This window comes from Chlorocebus sabaeus, chromosome 20 (assembly GCF_047675955.1).
Source record: "Chlorocebus sabaeus isolate Y175 chromosome 20, mChlSab1.0.hap1, whole genome shotgun sequence".
NCBI lineage: Eukaryota > Metazoa > Chordata > Mammalia > Primates > Cercopithecidae > Chlorocebus > Chlorocebus sabaeus.
The window spans coordinates 135,690,462-135,704,265 of record NC_132923.1 but is presented as its reverse complement, the minus strand read 5'-3'; the positions used below and the strand labels follow the sequence as shown (position 1 = coordinate 135,704,265).

Genomic DNA, 13,804 nt, shown 5'->3' with positions numbered 1-13,804 from the left:
GGCAGGTGGGGGGACACCCAGTGTGTATGCAGGCAGGTGGGGGGCCATCAGTGTCTATGCAGGCAGGTGGGGGGACATCCAGTGTCTGTGCAGGCAGGTGGGGGTACGTCAGTGTCTATGCAGGCAGGTGGGGGGACATCCAGTGTCTATGCAGGCAGGTGAGGGGCCATCAGTGTCTATGCAGGCAGGTGGGGGGGGCCATCAGTGTCTATGCAGGCAGGTGGGGGGACATCCAGTGTCTATGCAGGCAGGTGGGGGGACATCCAGTGTCTATACAGGCAGGTGGGGGGCCATCAGTATCTATGCAGGCAGGTGGAGGGACGCCCAGTGTCTATGCAGGCAGGTGGGGGGACGCCCAGTGTCTATGCAGGCAGGTGGGGGGTCATCAGTATCTATGCAGGCAGGTGGGGGGGTCATCAGTGTCTATGCAGGCAGGTGGGGGGACATCCAGTGTCTATGCAGGCAGGTGGGGGACATCCAGTGTCTATGCAGGCAGGTGGGGGGACGCCCAGTGTCTATGCAAGCAGGTGGGGGTACGTCAGTGTCTATGCAGGCAGGTGGGGGGACGCCCAGTGTCTATGCAGGCAGGTGGGGGGACGCCCAGTGTCTATGCAGGCAGGTGGGGGGACGCCCAGTGTCTATGCAGGCAGGTGGGGGTACGTCAGTGTCTATGCAGGCAGGTGGGGGGCCATCAGTGTCTATGCAGGCAGGTGGGGGGACGCCCAGTGTCTATGCAGGCAGGTGGGGGTACGTCAGTGTCTATGCAGGCAGGTGGGGGTACGCCCAGTGTCTATGCAGGCAGGTGGGGGTACGTCAGTGTCTATGCAGGCAGGTGGGGGGACATCCAGTGTCTATGCAGGCAGGTGGGGGGACATCCAGTGTCTATACAGGCAGGTGGGGGGCCATCAGTATCTATGCAGGCAGGTGGAGGGATGCCCAGTGTCTATGCAGGCAGGTGGGGGGACGCCCAGTGTCTATGCAGGCAGGTGGGGGACGCCCAGTGTCTATGCAGGCAGGTGGGGGTACGTCAGTGTCTGTGCAGGCAGATGGGGAGTCATCAGTGTCTATGCAGGCAGGTGAGGGGCCATCAGTGTCTATGCAGGCAGGTGGGGGGACACCCAGTGTGTATGCAGGCAGGTGGGGGGCCATCAGTGTCTATGCAGGCAGGTGGGGGGACATCCAGTGTCTGTGCAGGCAGGTGGGGGTACGTCAGTGTCTATGCAGGCAGGTGGGGGGACATCCAGTGTCTATGCAGGCAGGTGAGGGGCCATCAGTGTCTATGCAGGCAGGTGGGGGGGGCCATCAGTGTCTATGCAGGCAGGTGGGGGGACATCCAGTGTCTATGCAGGCAGGTGGGGGGATATCCAGTGTCTATACAGGCAGGTGGGGGGCCATCAGTATCTATGCAGGCAGGTGGAGGGACGCCCAGTGTCTATGCAGGCAGGTGGGGGGACGCCCAGTGTCTATGCAGGCAGGTGGGGGGTCATCAGTATCTATGCAGGCAGGTGGGGGGGTCATCAGTGTCTATGCAGGCAGGTGGGGGGACATCCAGTGTCTATGCAGGCAGGTGGGGGACATCCAGTGTCTATGCAGGCAGGTGGGGGGACGCCCAGTGTCTATGCAAGCAGGTGGGGGTACGTCAGTGTCTATGCAGGCAGGTGGGGGGACGCCCAGTGTCTATGCAGGCAGGTGGGGGGACGCCCAGTGTCTATGCAGGCAGGTGGGGGGACGCCCAGTGTCTATGCAGGCAGGTGGGGGTACGTCAGTGTCTATGCAGGCAGGTGGGGGGCCATCAGTGTCTATGCAGGCAGGTGGGGGGACGCCCAGTGTCTATGCAGGCAGGTGGGGGTACGTCAGTGTCTATGCAGGCAGGTGGGGGTACGCCCAGTGTCTATGCAGGCAGGTGGGGGTACGTCAGTGTCTATGCAGGCAGGTGGGGGGCCATCAGTGTCTATGCAGGCAGGTGGGGGGACGCCCAGTGTCTATGCAGGCAGGTGGGGGTACGTCAGTGTCTATGCAGGCAGGTGGGGGGACGCCCAGTGTCTATGCAGGCAGGTGGGGGGCCATCAGTGTCTATGCAGGCAGGTGGGGGGATGCCCAGTGTCTGTGCAGGCAGGTGGAGGGACGCCCAGTGTCTATGCAGGCAAGTGGGGGGACGCCCAGTGTCTATGCAGGCAGGTGGGGGGACGCCCAGTGTCTATGCAGGCAGATGGGGGGACATCCACTATCTGCAGGTGGGGGGGGAAGGGGGACATCCCGTATCTATGCGGGCAGGTGCGGGGGGAGGACTGAGGCTGGGGCTGGGGACAGCAGTGGGGCTGAAGAGGGGGCTGAGGGGGGTCAGGGAGCGGGTGTGGTGCTGGGCAGGCCTGGAATACCCGTTGTGTGGCCGTGTGTGTGTGCAGTGCATGGTGCTGTGAGTGTGAGCTCAGGGACCGGGGGCTCATGCCTGCCTCTTTCCCGCACATGAGCCTGCATGGGCTGGTCAGAGCTGAATGATTTTGTCTGAAGATCCCAAAATAGCTCATGTCGCCTGAGCTCCCCTCCCTGGCTGGGCCTGGGGCCTCAATGGCCCTTTGTCTTTCTGAAGGCATCTGGGCCTCTGTGGGGGGCTCAGACACTGACTGGGGCTGGGTGGAGCCAGGATGCCTGCCTGGTTCCCCTTCCCCCTGGGCCAGCCCAGGGGGCCCTAAGCCTCATTCCAGTGTTGGCCTGGGCCAGCCAGGCCCCCCCATGTGACTTTCAGCTTGTTGGGCCCCCTTTACTGGCAGATCCCACGGTCTCTGTGTGGAGGCAAACTTCCCAGGCAGTCTTTGAGGCCCCCTCTGCCAGCCTGTACCTGGGGCTCCCCCACCCCACATCGTGGTATCTGCATGTCCTCCTCCTGCAGAGCCCACCAAGAGATCCCATGGCTGAAGGTGGTGGCAGCAGGCAGTCTGGCGCGTGACCTGGTAGCACGGCCTGGGTTTGACCCTGGCACTGCCCCTGGGACTCTGAGCTGGGAGGTGAGAAATGGGGAATGTGTGTGAACCACCTGCCTCTGCACAACAAGTCCTGTTCTGGGTTTTCTCATCCCTGGGCCACACCCTGTGCTGGGGAGATAAAAAGTCAGATCCTGCCGGGGCACCCACAGTCAGTGCCACTGGGACACTGTCAGCCTGGTGTGGACAGTGCCAAAGTCCAGCGGGGTGGGTGGGGGGGTCGGGGTAGGAGCTCCCCTGAGGAGAGGGTGAGGCCAGCAGGGGTGCGTCTCCAAGTGGTTCCTTTGACAGCTGCTCTGGATGGGACGTGGCTTGCGGTGGGTGGGTGAGACCCCTTGGCTGAGTTTGGATTTTCCTGCAAGGTTTCATTAGAACACCAGGTTCCAGGGCCATAGAGATGTGGAGGCCTCCTGTCTGGGTGACGGGGCATGGTGCTGGTCCCTGGCTAGGGGGTGGAAAGGAGTCCTAGGAGAGGGAACTGGCAAGACAGGACTTTCCCAGCTAAGGTGGGGGTGGTGAGATTTGGCTGGGGCCCTTGGAGGAGCCTGACCAGGAGGGTGAGACAGGGCACCGGAGGGAAGGAGGCGTTGGGGAGAGTCCAGATGGAGGCCATGGGGTCAAGGGGCCCACAGGCCAGACTGTGGGACTGCAGGAAGGCAGGTGTGGGCAGTGGGTCCTCTGGGGTGGACTGAGGTGAGACCTGGGTGTGACCACGCGGTGGCACTGGTGACTGCTGGCAGCTGTTGTCTGCAGAGTGGGTGAGAGTGAGTGTGGCAGATGGCTTGGTCTGCGGTGCTGGAGGGGACTGGCGGAGCAGAAGCGCCCTGGCGCCGGGTCCTTCCTTTCCTGGAGCTGGGGCTTGGGGGATGGGGTAGGTCGTTGCAGGGACAGAGGGTAAGGCAGGGTAATGGGTGCGCAGGGGTCTTTTCCAAAGGCTGCTGGTGGCCAGGGGTGTGCGGGGGACCGAGGTGCGGCCGCCGAGGGATTCTGGCCTCCAGGGTGGACAGACCTGGCGTGGACTCTAGGGGTGGTGCACACAGCGGACCAGATGGGCCCCTCGCTGATCCCCGGATCCCCCAACTGGGCAGCGGACAGGGAGAGGGGCGACCTTCGGGGGCGGGTGTGGGGACGCCGGACTACCGCGTCAGGAGTCCCAGATGGGCCGAGACCCCCATCCCCCGCCCCGGGCCGCAGTGACGTCAGGGCCCCGACGTTCCTGGAACGGCCTCTCGGGGGCGTTCCTGGCCCGCGGGCCCGCAGGGAGTCCCCGCCGCAATTTGCATGGGGCTCATTTGCATGACTCCGCCCCGCGCGGGAGTCGGGGGCGCTGGTGACTGGAGGAGCCACTGTCAATCCCCAGGGGAAAGTGGGCGAGGCGATTTCTGGGCCGCTCACCTCACTCCACCCTCCCGCTCGCCCCGCACCTGGGGCCCTCCCCCACCTACCCCCCCCCAGGGTGGGGCCGCGGGCGCAGAAACACTCGCGGGCACACGCACGACGACGCGCACACGCGGGCGCACGCGGCCCCCTGGGCCCCCCTGCGGCGACTCCGATTCACCCCAGCGGGTGCGGGGCGCGGACCCGCCCGGCCCAGCTCCTGCTCCCTAGGCGCTTCCTCCTCCCGCGACCTGCCCCGGCCATACTCGCCTCCGCTCCAGCACCCGACCCTGCTCCCCCGGCCCAGCCCTACCGCCGACCCCGTCTCGGTCCAAGTTGAACGCCCCCAGCCCCAGCCCCAGCCTCGGCCCAGCCCCAGCGCCCCCAGTCCCAGCCCCAGCCTCAGCGCCCCCAGTCCCAGCCCCAGCCTCAGCTCCCCCAGCCCCAGTCCCACCCCCGGCCCAGCCCCAGCGCCCCCAGTCCCAGCCCCAGCCTCAGCTCCCCCAGCCCCAGTCCCAGCCCCGGCTCCAGCTTCAGCCTCAGCACCCCTAGGACCAGCCCCAGTCCCACCCCCAGCCCCAGCGCCTTCAGGCCCACCCCCGACCCCAGCCTCAGCCACCCCAGCCCCAGTCCCGGCCCCATCCAGGGCCCAGCCCCAGCCCCAGCCGAGCGCCCTCAGCTCCGCCGCCGGCCCCGCCTGCCCGGCGTTCGCTTTTGTGCAGCGCTCTCCCGTCCGCGTCGGCCCGATCCTCTGGAACTCCCCGCGGACGCCGGGGTCCCCGGAGGCGGCTTCCTTTGTCTCTGCTCCCGCCCTCCCTCCGCGGCGCCCTCGCCCCTCACTCACCTCCCCAGCCCCGCGAGGACGAGGGGAGCTGGCGGTGCTCGCCCAGTGGCGGGAGCCCAGGAGCCGGCGCGGCCTCCGCAGGCGGCGCTTTCTTCTCGTTCCCGACGCGGCCGCCCCTCCTGCCTGCCCGCTCCCATCGCCGCTCCCGCCTTTGCCGGGGACAGGAGCTGCCCAGGCTCTCGGCGCCTGGACCCCGCGCACCTGCCGCGCACACCGCCTCTCCGGCCTGCGGGGCTCCGGGGCTCCGGGAAGACCAAGCGCTGGCGGCCGGCCCGGGGAGGCTGTGGGCAGCAAGGGTGACCGCGGGCTCCCCGTCCCTCCTCCGCCTGCCTCGGAGCCCACATTTGGGATTTCTACTCCGGGAGAATTCTGCACTCCTCCCACGATGAGCCTGGAGGGCTGGAACCGGGACCTGGCACCCCCAGGGCTGTGACTGGGTGAACTCTGAGGGCACAGCTGCGGTCCGCCGCCCCCGGGGTCCCAGGATGGGGCTAGCAGCCCTGAAGAGGCCCAAGGGCACCCCGTGAGGAGCCCCCACACTCTGAGAGTGGGGCACAGAGCCGGAGCCCCGGGCCATGCCTCCGCTGCCGCTGGCGCGGGACACCCGGCAGCCGCGTGGCGCCTCCCTGCTCGTGCGAGGCTTCATGGTCCCGTGCAACGCCTGCTTGATCCTGCTGGCCACCGCCACGCTCGGCTTCGCGGTGCTGCTGTTCCTCAACAACTGTAGGTGGCCACGGGCGGGGCGCCGCACTGGCCAAGCCCCAACCCGAAGTCCCTGCACATACAGGCTGGAGGCCGCGGCGCCGCAGGCAGCTTTAGGGGGATGGGATGGGTCACTCTGTGGACCCCTTGGTCCCTGGAGGCCTGTCCTTGGGCTCTCAGTGGGCCTGGCCTTCTCCCAAACTGCAGAAACACTTCCTGCGGTAGCTGGGGAGGGAGGGGCACCCGGCTACACTGAGAGCCGGCAGCTGGGGTTAAGGTGGGGCTTGCAGTGGACTCTTCCAGGGCAGCGGGGCCTGCCTGCACCCCTGTGGCTGGGGCCCCATCTGACAGGAGTCAGGCCATGACCATTTGGCTGTAGGGGCAGAGGAAAGCAGGGGCCTCTGTCTCAGGCCTCAGCCAGCCCATGGGGTCAGGGCTGGACCCTTTGGCACCCCTGCCTGGATCGCATGGGGAGGGGAGGGAGGTGGGTGGGCAGGGGTGCCCCTTTCCAGGCTGGGCAAAGGGATGGGACAGGGAGGGGCCTGCTCAGAGGGGCCTAATTTGGGGGTTTGTTTTCTTCCAGATAAACCTGGGATCCACTTTACTCCAGTGCCTCCGACGCCTCCTGATGGTGAGTGGGGCTGAGTTTGGGGGACCTGGATGGACTGTGGCACGCTTGGGAGTCAAGGGCCATTTGGAGGTGTGCACCCCAGATGTGTGGAGTGTGTCTGGAGTGCGGAGGAGGCTGGACAAGGGCACCTGGGTCTGTCCTGGGAGTCTGCAGCGGTAGGCTGCAGTGGGAACTCGCAGTCTGGAGGCCCCGGCCTGGCGGCACTGGAGCACGACTCTCACTTCTCTGGGCCTCAGCCCCCTCAGCCTCAAAATTGGAAACAAGTCCTGGGACCCACGGGTGGTGAGGAGATGTCAGATGTGTGGGGCGGGGCCAGAGTCTGGTCAGGGGGCTCCGCTCCATTGTCCTTCCTTCTCTCTGTTGAGCAAGGGGTGGGGCTGGACAGAGGCTGGAAGTGGACAGGAGGTCAGAGGGGAGGCTGGGCTGGGGGAGGGCCCTGGCCTGATCAGTGACAGCTATCTGGGGAGGGGCCTGGAAGGCCGCAGTCTGTGCCTGGGACTCTGCAGGCTGTCATGGGGGGGCACAAGTGATGGAGGGGCGGGTTGACCTTGTTGATCTGCTTTGTGAGGTGGGGCTTGTCCTCCTCGGGGTGCTGCTGGTGTTTAGGCTACTGCCATCGGGGTGTATGAGGGGAAGAGAGGAAGCGGTCAGCGCCGCAGGGGAGCACGGAGAGGAGGACTGGTGACACCCTTGCCAAACCTGGGGTCCTCTCCAGCAGGTGGGGAGGGAGCACCCAGGTTTTCTCTCAGCACCTGCCCCATCAGTGGGTCTCACTTGCGTTCAGTCGCGTGTGCAGGACTGTCTGTGCAAGGGCTGCGCTGTGAGGCCTTCCTGATCAGGACACGGGGTGGGGAGGATGACCTGGGGAAATCCTGAGGTGACCTGAGGACAGGGCCTTGGCTGCATAGATTGTCTGGGCCACTTTCCAGGTCTTGGGAGTGGGGGATGATGGCTGGAGGAGGTGGCCTGGCCTGGGCAGGGGGCCCTGTGATACCCACCTGTGCTGAGAGGTGGGGGCAGCTTGGGGGTCTCAGTGGTCTGAAAGATAGGGTGGGGTCTTCCCTGGGAGTGTGGAGTTTGGGCACCTGGGAACCAGTGCTGGATTGAGGAGCATGAGATGGAGGCACTCTGCTTCCTCAGCCGCCGGCCAGGCTGGCGTGGCCTGTAGTCAGCTGTGCTTTGCTCCTGAAGCCGCGTACCAGCAAGTGGGCAGTGGTTCTTCCACACTGAGCTACTCAACTCCTGGTCCCAGAGACTCTGGGCTGGGGCAGCGCTGGGCCTGGGGTGAGGAGCTGGGCAGTGGGAATGGGGAATGGTGGCTGTGCAAACCAGTCCTACCCCTGGGTTCTAGCACTGCGTCCTGTCTGTTGGCCCCCAGCCCCTGATGGCCCTCCAACCCCCGCCCCCCAGAACGTTCCTGCGAGATCCCAAAGGCTCCTCAGAGTGCCAGACTCCTCTTGGACTGTGGGGAGAGGAGACCGGTCTGCATGGCCAAGGTGACTGAGGCCTCTGAGGGGCTCCTCCCAGTGGGGTTGCTGTTCCCCTTCTTGAGACTCAGGAGCCCTGTGGGACAGGGCAGCACAGCACCATGGGCGGTTTGTGACCTGAGGCATTTGACAGGACCTGGGCTGGTAGAGCAGGTAGGTGAGCAGCTGGCTTGTGCTGGAAGACCCTCTCCCTCCTGGTAGCCCCAGGACTGGGGGCAGGAGGGTATGGACTCAGAGAAGGACCCGAGTCTTGCAGGAAGGGGCCTAAACCCTCCCAGTGGGCTGTGTCCTGGGGAGGAGACAGGTCTGTGCTGGTGGCTGGGGCTGGGCAGGGCCAGGGCAAGAACTGAGTTTCCACCACCTGTGAGCCACAGGCCTGGAGCCATCTGGATTTAAAGATGTGCTCCGGTGGGAGGTCCCCTCTCAGCATCCTCAGCCTCCTCTCCTGACACCCAGAAGGCTGGGAGTGTCTCCTTTTCTTTACATACTGCTCCCTGCACCCAGCCACAGCCCGCCCTGCCACACAGTCACGGAGGGCTCCACGCCAAGGCCATCGTGACCCACGCGCTACCTCACTGCCGTCATAGTTACGGGCCATAGCTCACAGCAGGGCTGGGGCATCCTCTCCATCCCCCAGCCTACCCAGGACCAGGAAGGGAGTTAAATATACCCACTCCTATAAAAAGCACTGCCGCCTCCAGCATTACACATGGTGGGGGGACCCGTCACGCTGCGGGAGAGTGGGTGGGGAGGCCGAGTGGCCGGGGAGGGGCTCCTGCAGGAGGCGGAGCTAGGACAGACGTGGCAGGACCCCCAAAAATGACCCATCGGGAACACAGGGCTCACAGGGGCCTAGGTGTGTCACCTGCATCTATGAGGGGCCATGTGGGCAGGTGACCGGACCACGGATGCATCTGAGCCCAGCGCTGGCATTTCTAGCAATGTGGCCTTGTCAGGCGGCCTCAGCTATGTCTCACCTTCCTCCTGCCAGCTGGCTGGGGAGACGAGTGGCCTGACGTCTCGGGGTTTGCTGCTGTGATGCTCTGTGCCTGGTGGGTAGATGCGTGTGTGCCGTCACCACGTGCACCTGTCTTCAGGTGATCTCGTGTGGAGCCTCTATGATCCCCTAGGCCTGTGGGGAAGCAAGTTGTGAGGTGGACTCAGCACAGTGATGGGAGCTGCCCCTCACCTAAGCCTGCAGTGTGAGTGGAGAATGGGGTGTGGGGTTTCCCGGAGGTGGTGATTCCTGAGCTCACTCTTGAGAGGCAGATGTGTTTCCAGCCTGGATGGGGATAGGAGGGAGGGACCAGCACTGTGACCTTTAAACTCTGGGCTGGATGGCAGTGTCACACCATCAGATGCTATGAGGGAGATCCACCCCCACTCCACAGCTGGGGCCATATCCCAAGAGGAGCGGACTCTCTAAGGCCCTGGAGGCAGAGGGGTAGGGGCCAGAACCTGGCCCTGCACACCAGACGGGGATGGGGGGCCCAGTGCTCAGCGTGGCTTCAAGGTCCCCCCCAGGTACCCAGAGTCTCTCCACTGCCCTGCCACATTGGTCCAGCAGCTGGTCGCTCAGAGCCTGTCCCTAAGGTATCTCTAGGCTCCCACCCCAGAGCCTGCTCTCCGTGTACCTCCATGCCCCTGCAGGCAGCCCAGCCCGGCTCATCCTGGTGAGCTGCCATCATCACCTTCTTCCCCGAGACTCTGTCTTGGGACGCAGCAGGACTGACCTCGGGCTGGACTATGGAGGGAGCTGCAGGTCCTGGTGGATGAGGAGCATGCCCGCCATCCAGGAGCAGTGCCCTTGGCCGTGGTGTCGGGGCCTTGGGAGAGGTCTGGCTGGGCCAAGGTGACCAGAAGGGGAGAAAGGCTCAGGAACCCAGGTGTAGGGAGGTGACTGGGTCCTTGACCGTGGGGATGGGACCTGGGGGGAACCATTAGTCCACAGGTCCAGCTGAAGCCCAGGAGAACAGCTGGTCGGGCATTGGCAGGTGCCTGTTGGATTTGGACTGGGAGTCCCAGGGCCTTGGACATGGCAGGGCCAAAGGGAGAGGGAGGTGCTGAGAGGAAGGAAGGGGAGCCAGAAGGGAAGTGAAGGGGCCAGGGGTGCATGTGGTTTGAGTTTGGTTTGAGCCGGGACGGTGGGAGGCCAGTGGTGATGGCAGCCCTCATGACTGTACTTATGATGGCAGCAGACGGGCCACAGAGTGCTGTGTGCTGGGCACCCTCTAAGCTTTGCAGATACTGGCCCATTTAACCCCACAATCCTGGGAGGTAGGTCCTATTGCTCCTATTCACAGAAGGGGACACTGAGGCCCAGGCAGGTGAGAACCTGCCCACAGTCCCACAGTGGGTAATGCAGAACTGAGCAGCCTGGCTGCAGGACCTGAGGTGGGAGAGGAGCAGAAGAGGGGTGGCGGCACAGCCAAGGTTTGGGGAGGAGGACAGGGATAGGGGTGGGGAGCACGGGTAGGTTGCAAGGATGGCAGGCTGATGGCCCTCACTCAGCCTTCTGGGGTGGGGGCAGGGATACCCAGACACAGAGTGCCAGAGCCTGGGGTGGGCTGTTGCCGTGGCAACAGCTGGCTCCAGCTCCCGGTGCACCCACCCTCCTTGGAGACAGGGGCGGGGGGGTTTCCTCCTGCCCCATTTCGCGAGCCTGCTGGGAAGTGATGGGTGGTGGCCACCCCTCTGACATGACTTATTAATGATAATTGGACCCAATTAAACATTTATTAAATCCAGACAGCTGCAGCCCCTAATGGGCCCTTCCCTGATCCTGGGTGGGCCATGCTGGGGGGTGGGGGTGCTCAGGATGGGCTGCCGCAGGGGCTCTGGGTTTTAACGTGCCTGAGGCAGCTTTGTTGGCCACGTTGAGGTCTGGTGATGGGATGTGTGCCAGGCGCTGTGGTCTGCAACAATAAGAACTAAAATGAGCAACAGTTCCTGCACCTCCCGAAGAAGGAAGATCACTTTGACAGAGAGTGAGGGGGATGGAGGACGCAGGGGTGAGGTGGGGGGCAAGGGGGACGCCCAGGGAGGAGGGGGCGTGTGGGTGTCCCAGGGATCCCAGGGAGCGATGGGAGGCTGCAGAAGGGCACAGGCCTGCCGCGGGTCGGGGACTGGCCAGGAAGAATAGGAGATTAAAGTAGAGGCGGCGGCCAGGAATTTGCACTTCTCCAGGGAAGCTGGGGAAGAGTTGGGGAGAGGGAGGCCGCTGGAAGAAGATCCACCACCCATCTTGGGTACAGGGAGCGAGCAGTCAGGGAGGCGCCAGAGGTGGGTCAGAGCTGTGACCTGGCCTCACACCCGCCCCCGTGGGGCCGTCAGGCGCGACCCAGGCAGGAGGCGGCAGGGCTCAGGTGTGCTGGACGCTGCAGCAGCGCGGGAAGGGGCTCCCCGGGCTCCATGGGGTGAATCGGTGAGGTGCTCTGGTGCGGATGTGTAAGGGGCCCCTGAGCAGAACTGGGGCCTGGACGGCTTTTGCCCGAGTTGGTTTCCAGGCGACTCTGCTTTTCGCTGGGGGCGCACGAGGTGGGTGGGAAGTGGGTGCTCGTCCGTCGCAGAAACAGTCGGGTGCCCTCTGCAGGAGACGCCCCTCTCCGCGGCTGCAGGGGCAGGGTGGGGGAGAATGTTCCCCCCTGGAGAGGCCCGGGGCTAGCGGGAACCCTCGGGGGGCGGGATCTGCGAGGGGCAGGGCTGGTCCTTTGAGCGCATGCACGCGTGTCCGTGTCCATGGTGAACCCCCGATGTGGCGCAGGGGGGTGAAGGCGCGGGCCGCGAGCACGGCAAGGTCTCGCGGGCGTGTGGACGTGGGTACTGGCGCCCCGGCACCCTGAGCCTTCTCCCCCACCCGCCCCAGCGTGCCGGGGAATGCTGTGCGGCTTCGGCGCCGTGTGCGAGCCCAACGCGGAGGGGCCGGGCCGGGCGTCCTGCGTCTGCAAGAAGGGCCCGTGCCCCAGCGTGGTGGCGCCAGTGTGTGGCTCGGACGCCTCCACCTACAGCAACGAATGCGAGCTGCAGCGGGCGCAGTGCAGCCAGCAACGCCGCATCCGCCTGCTCAGCCGCGGGCCGTGCGGTGAGCGGGCCGGGGGCGGGGCGGGGCGGGGCTGGGAGGGGCCATGGAGATGTGGGGGCGGGGCCCTGTGGCATGGTTGGCGCCCGGCGGGAAGGAGCGGGGCTGGGAGGGGCCTGGGGGGGGGCGTAGCGGGTCGGAGAGGGCGGGGCGGGGCGGGGGCGGGGCCCGGCGGGAAGGGGCGGGGCGGGGCCTGGGGGGCGGGGCGGGGCGGGGCGGGGGCGGCTCGTCTGACCTGCCAGCCCTGCCCGCAGGCTCGCGCGACCCCTGCTCCAACGTGACTTGCAGCTTCGGCAGCACCTGTGCGCGCTCGGCCGACGGGTTGACGGCCTCCTGCCTGTGCCCCGCGACCTGTCGTGGCGCCCCCGAGGGGACCGTGTGCGGCAGCGACGGCGCCGACTACCCCGGCGAGTGCCAGCTCCTGCGCCGCGCCTGCGCCCGCCAGGAGAATGTCTTCAAGAAGTTCGACGGCCCCTGTGGTGAGCGCGGCGGCGGGCGCACGGCTCGACCTCTGTGGGCGCGCGGCGACAGCGTCCTGACTCCTGCCCTCGACCCCCAGACCCCTGCCAGGGCGCCCTCCCTGACCCGAGCCGCAGCTGCCGTGTGAACCCTCGCACGCGGCGCCCTGAGATGCTCCTACGGCCCGAGAGCTGTCCTGCCCGGCGGGCGCCAGTGTGTGGGGACGACGGAGTCACCTACGAAAACGACTGCGTCATGGGCAGATCGGGGGCCGCCCGGGGTCTCCTCCTGCAGAAAGTGCGCTCCGGCCAGTGCCAGAGTCGAGGTGGGTGGCTCCCCTGAGCGAGGACTCTGGCCAGTGCCAGGGTCGAGGTGGGTGGCTCCCTAGGGGGAGGGCTCCGGCCAGTGCCAGAGTCGAGGTGGGTGGCTCCCCTGAGGGAGGACTCCGGCCAGTGCCAGGGTCGAGGTGGGTGGCTCCCCTGAGGGAGGACTCCGGCCAGTGCCAGGGTCGAGGTGGGTGGCTCCCTAGGGGGAGGGCCACCTGCTCCCCTGCTCCCTGCACATCCCAGGGCAGGGATGGAGGGTGCTCCGGCTTCTCCATGATCCCCTCACCCCTGCACCCTAGACCAGTGCCCGGAGCCCTGCCGCTTCAATGCTGTGTGCCTGTCCCGCCGTGGCCGTCCCCGCTGCTCCTGTGACCGTGTCACCTGTGACGGGGCCTACAGGCCCGTGTGTGCCCAGGACGGGCACACGTATGACAGTGATTGCTGGCGCCAGCAGGCTGAGTGCCAGCAGCAGCGTGCCATCCCCAGCAAGCACCAGGGCCCGTGTGGTGAGCGCCCCGGGGTGGAGGCCAGGCGGGGTGGGCTGTTCCTGCGTCAGTTCCTGCCTGGACATCACATGCCATCTTCATCCGTCATGCTCCTCTTGGGGTCCTGGGAGTGGGCCGGTCCCTCTGGGAAGGCTCTGGGGAGGGTGGAGGCTGTGTGTGTGGAGGGTATCTGGACACCTGGGGGCTGGTGAGGCAGAGGCAGGGCCTTGTGTGGGCTCCCTGGTCCCTGCCCTCGGCCATGCCCTCCCCGGGAGTCCTCTGGCCTGTCCGCGTCTCCCCACTCCGTAAGCACAGACTGCTGGGGTGGGCAGGCTGGACGCGACACCAGGGTCCTCACTCTTGGGACATGGGCAGCCCTTTTGGAGTCAGTGTCAGGACTTGAAGAGCCAGGGGGAGGCAGTGGCCATCGTATC

The 13,804-nt window shown here is 65.9% G+C and overlaps 1 protein-coding gene across 6 annotated transcripts in view; it reads left to right on the top strand.

The window, feature by feature from the left end:
• Positions 1–13,804, top strand: part of AGRN (agrin) — a 38,044-nt gene that overhangs the window by 11,132 nt on the left and 13,108 nt on the right. For 4 of the 6 annotated variants that reach the window (XR_012089836.1, XM_007981086.3, XM_007981083.3 and 1 more), the window contains exons 3-7: positions 6,488–6,535; positions 11,888–12,103; positions 12,355–12,579; positions 12,660–12,884; positions 13,185–13,391. Coding sequence is in view for 5 of the 6 variants with exons in the window: in XM_007981086.3 (XP_007979277.3) it covers positions 6,488–6,535; positions 11,888–12,103; positions 12,355–12,579; positions 12,660–12,884; positions 13,185–13,391 (921 nt within the window). In the remaining variant the exon portion in view is untranslated. Of the gene's footprint in view, positions 1–2,929; positions 3,006–5,101; positions 5,926–6,487; positions 6,536–11,887; positions 12,104–12,354; positions 12,580–12,659; positions 12,885–13,184; positions 13,392–13,804 lie in introns of those variants that run through there. The other 2 variants (XM_073007979.1, XM_073007978.1) reach the window with 2 other exon arrangements.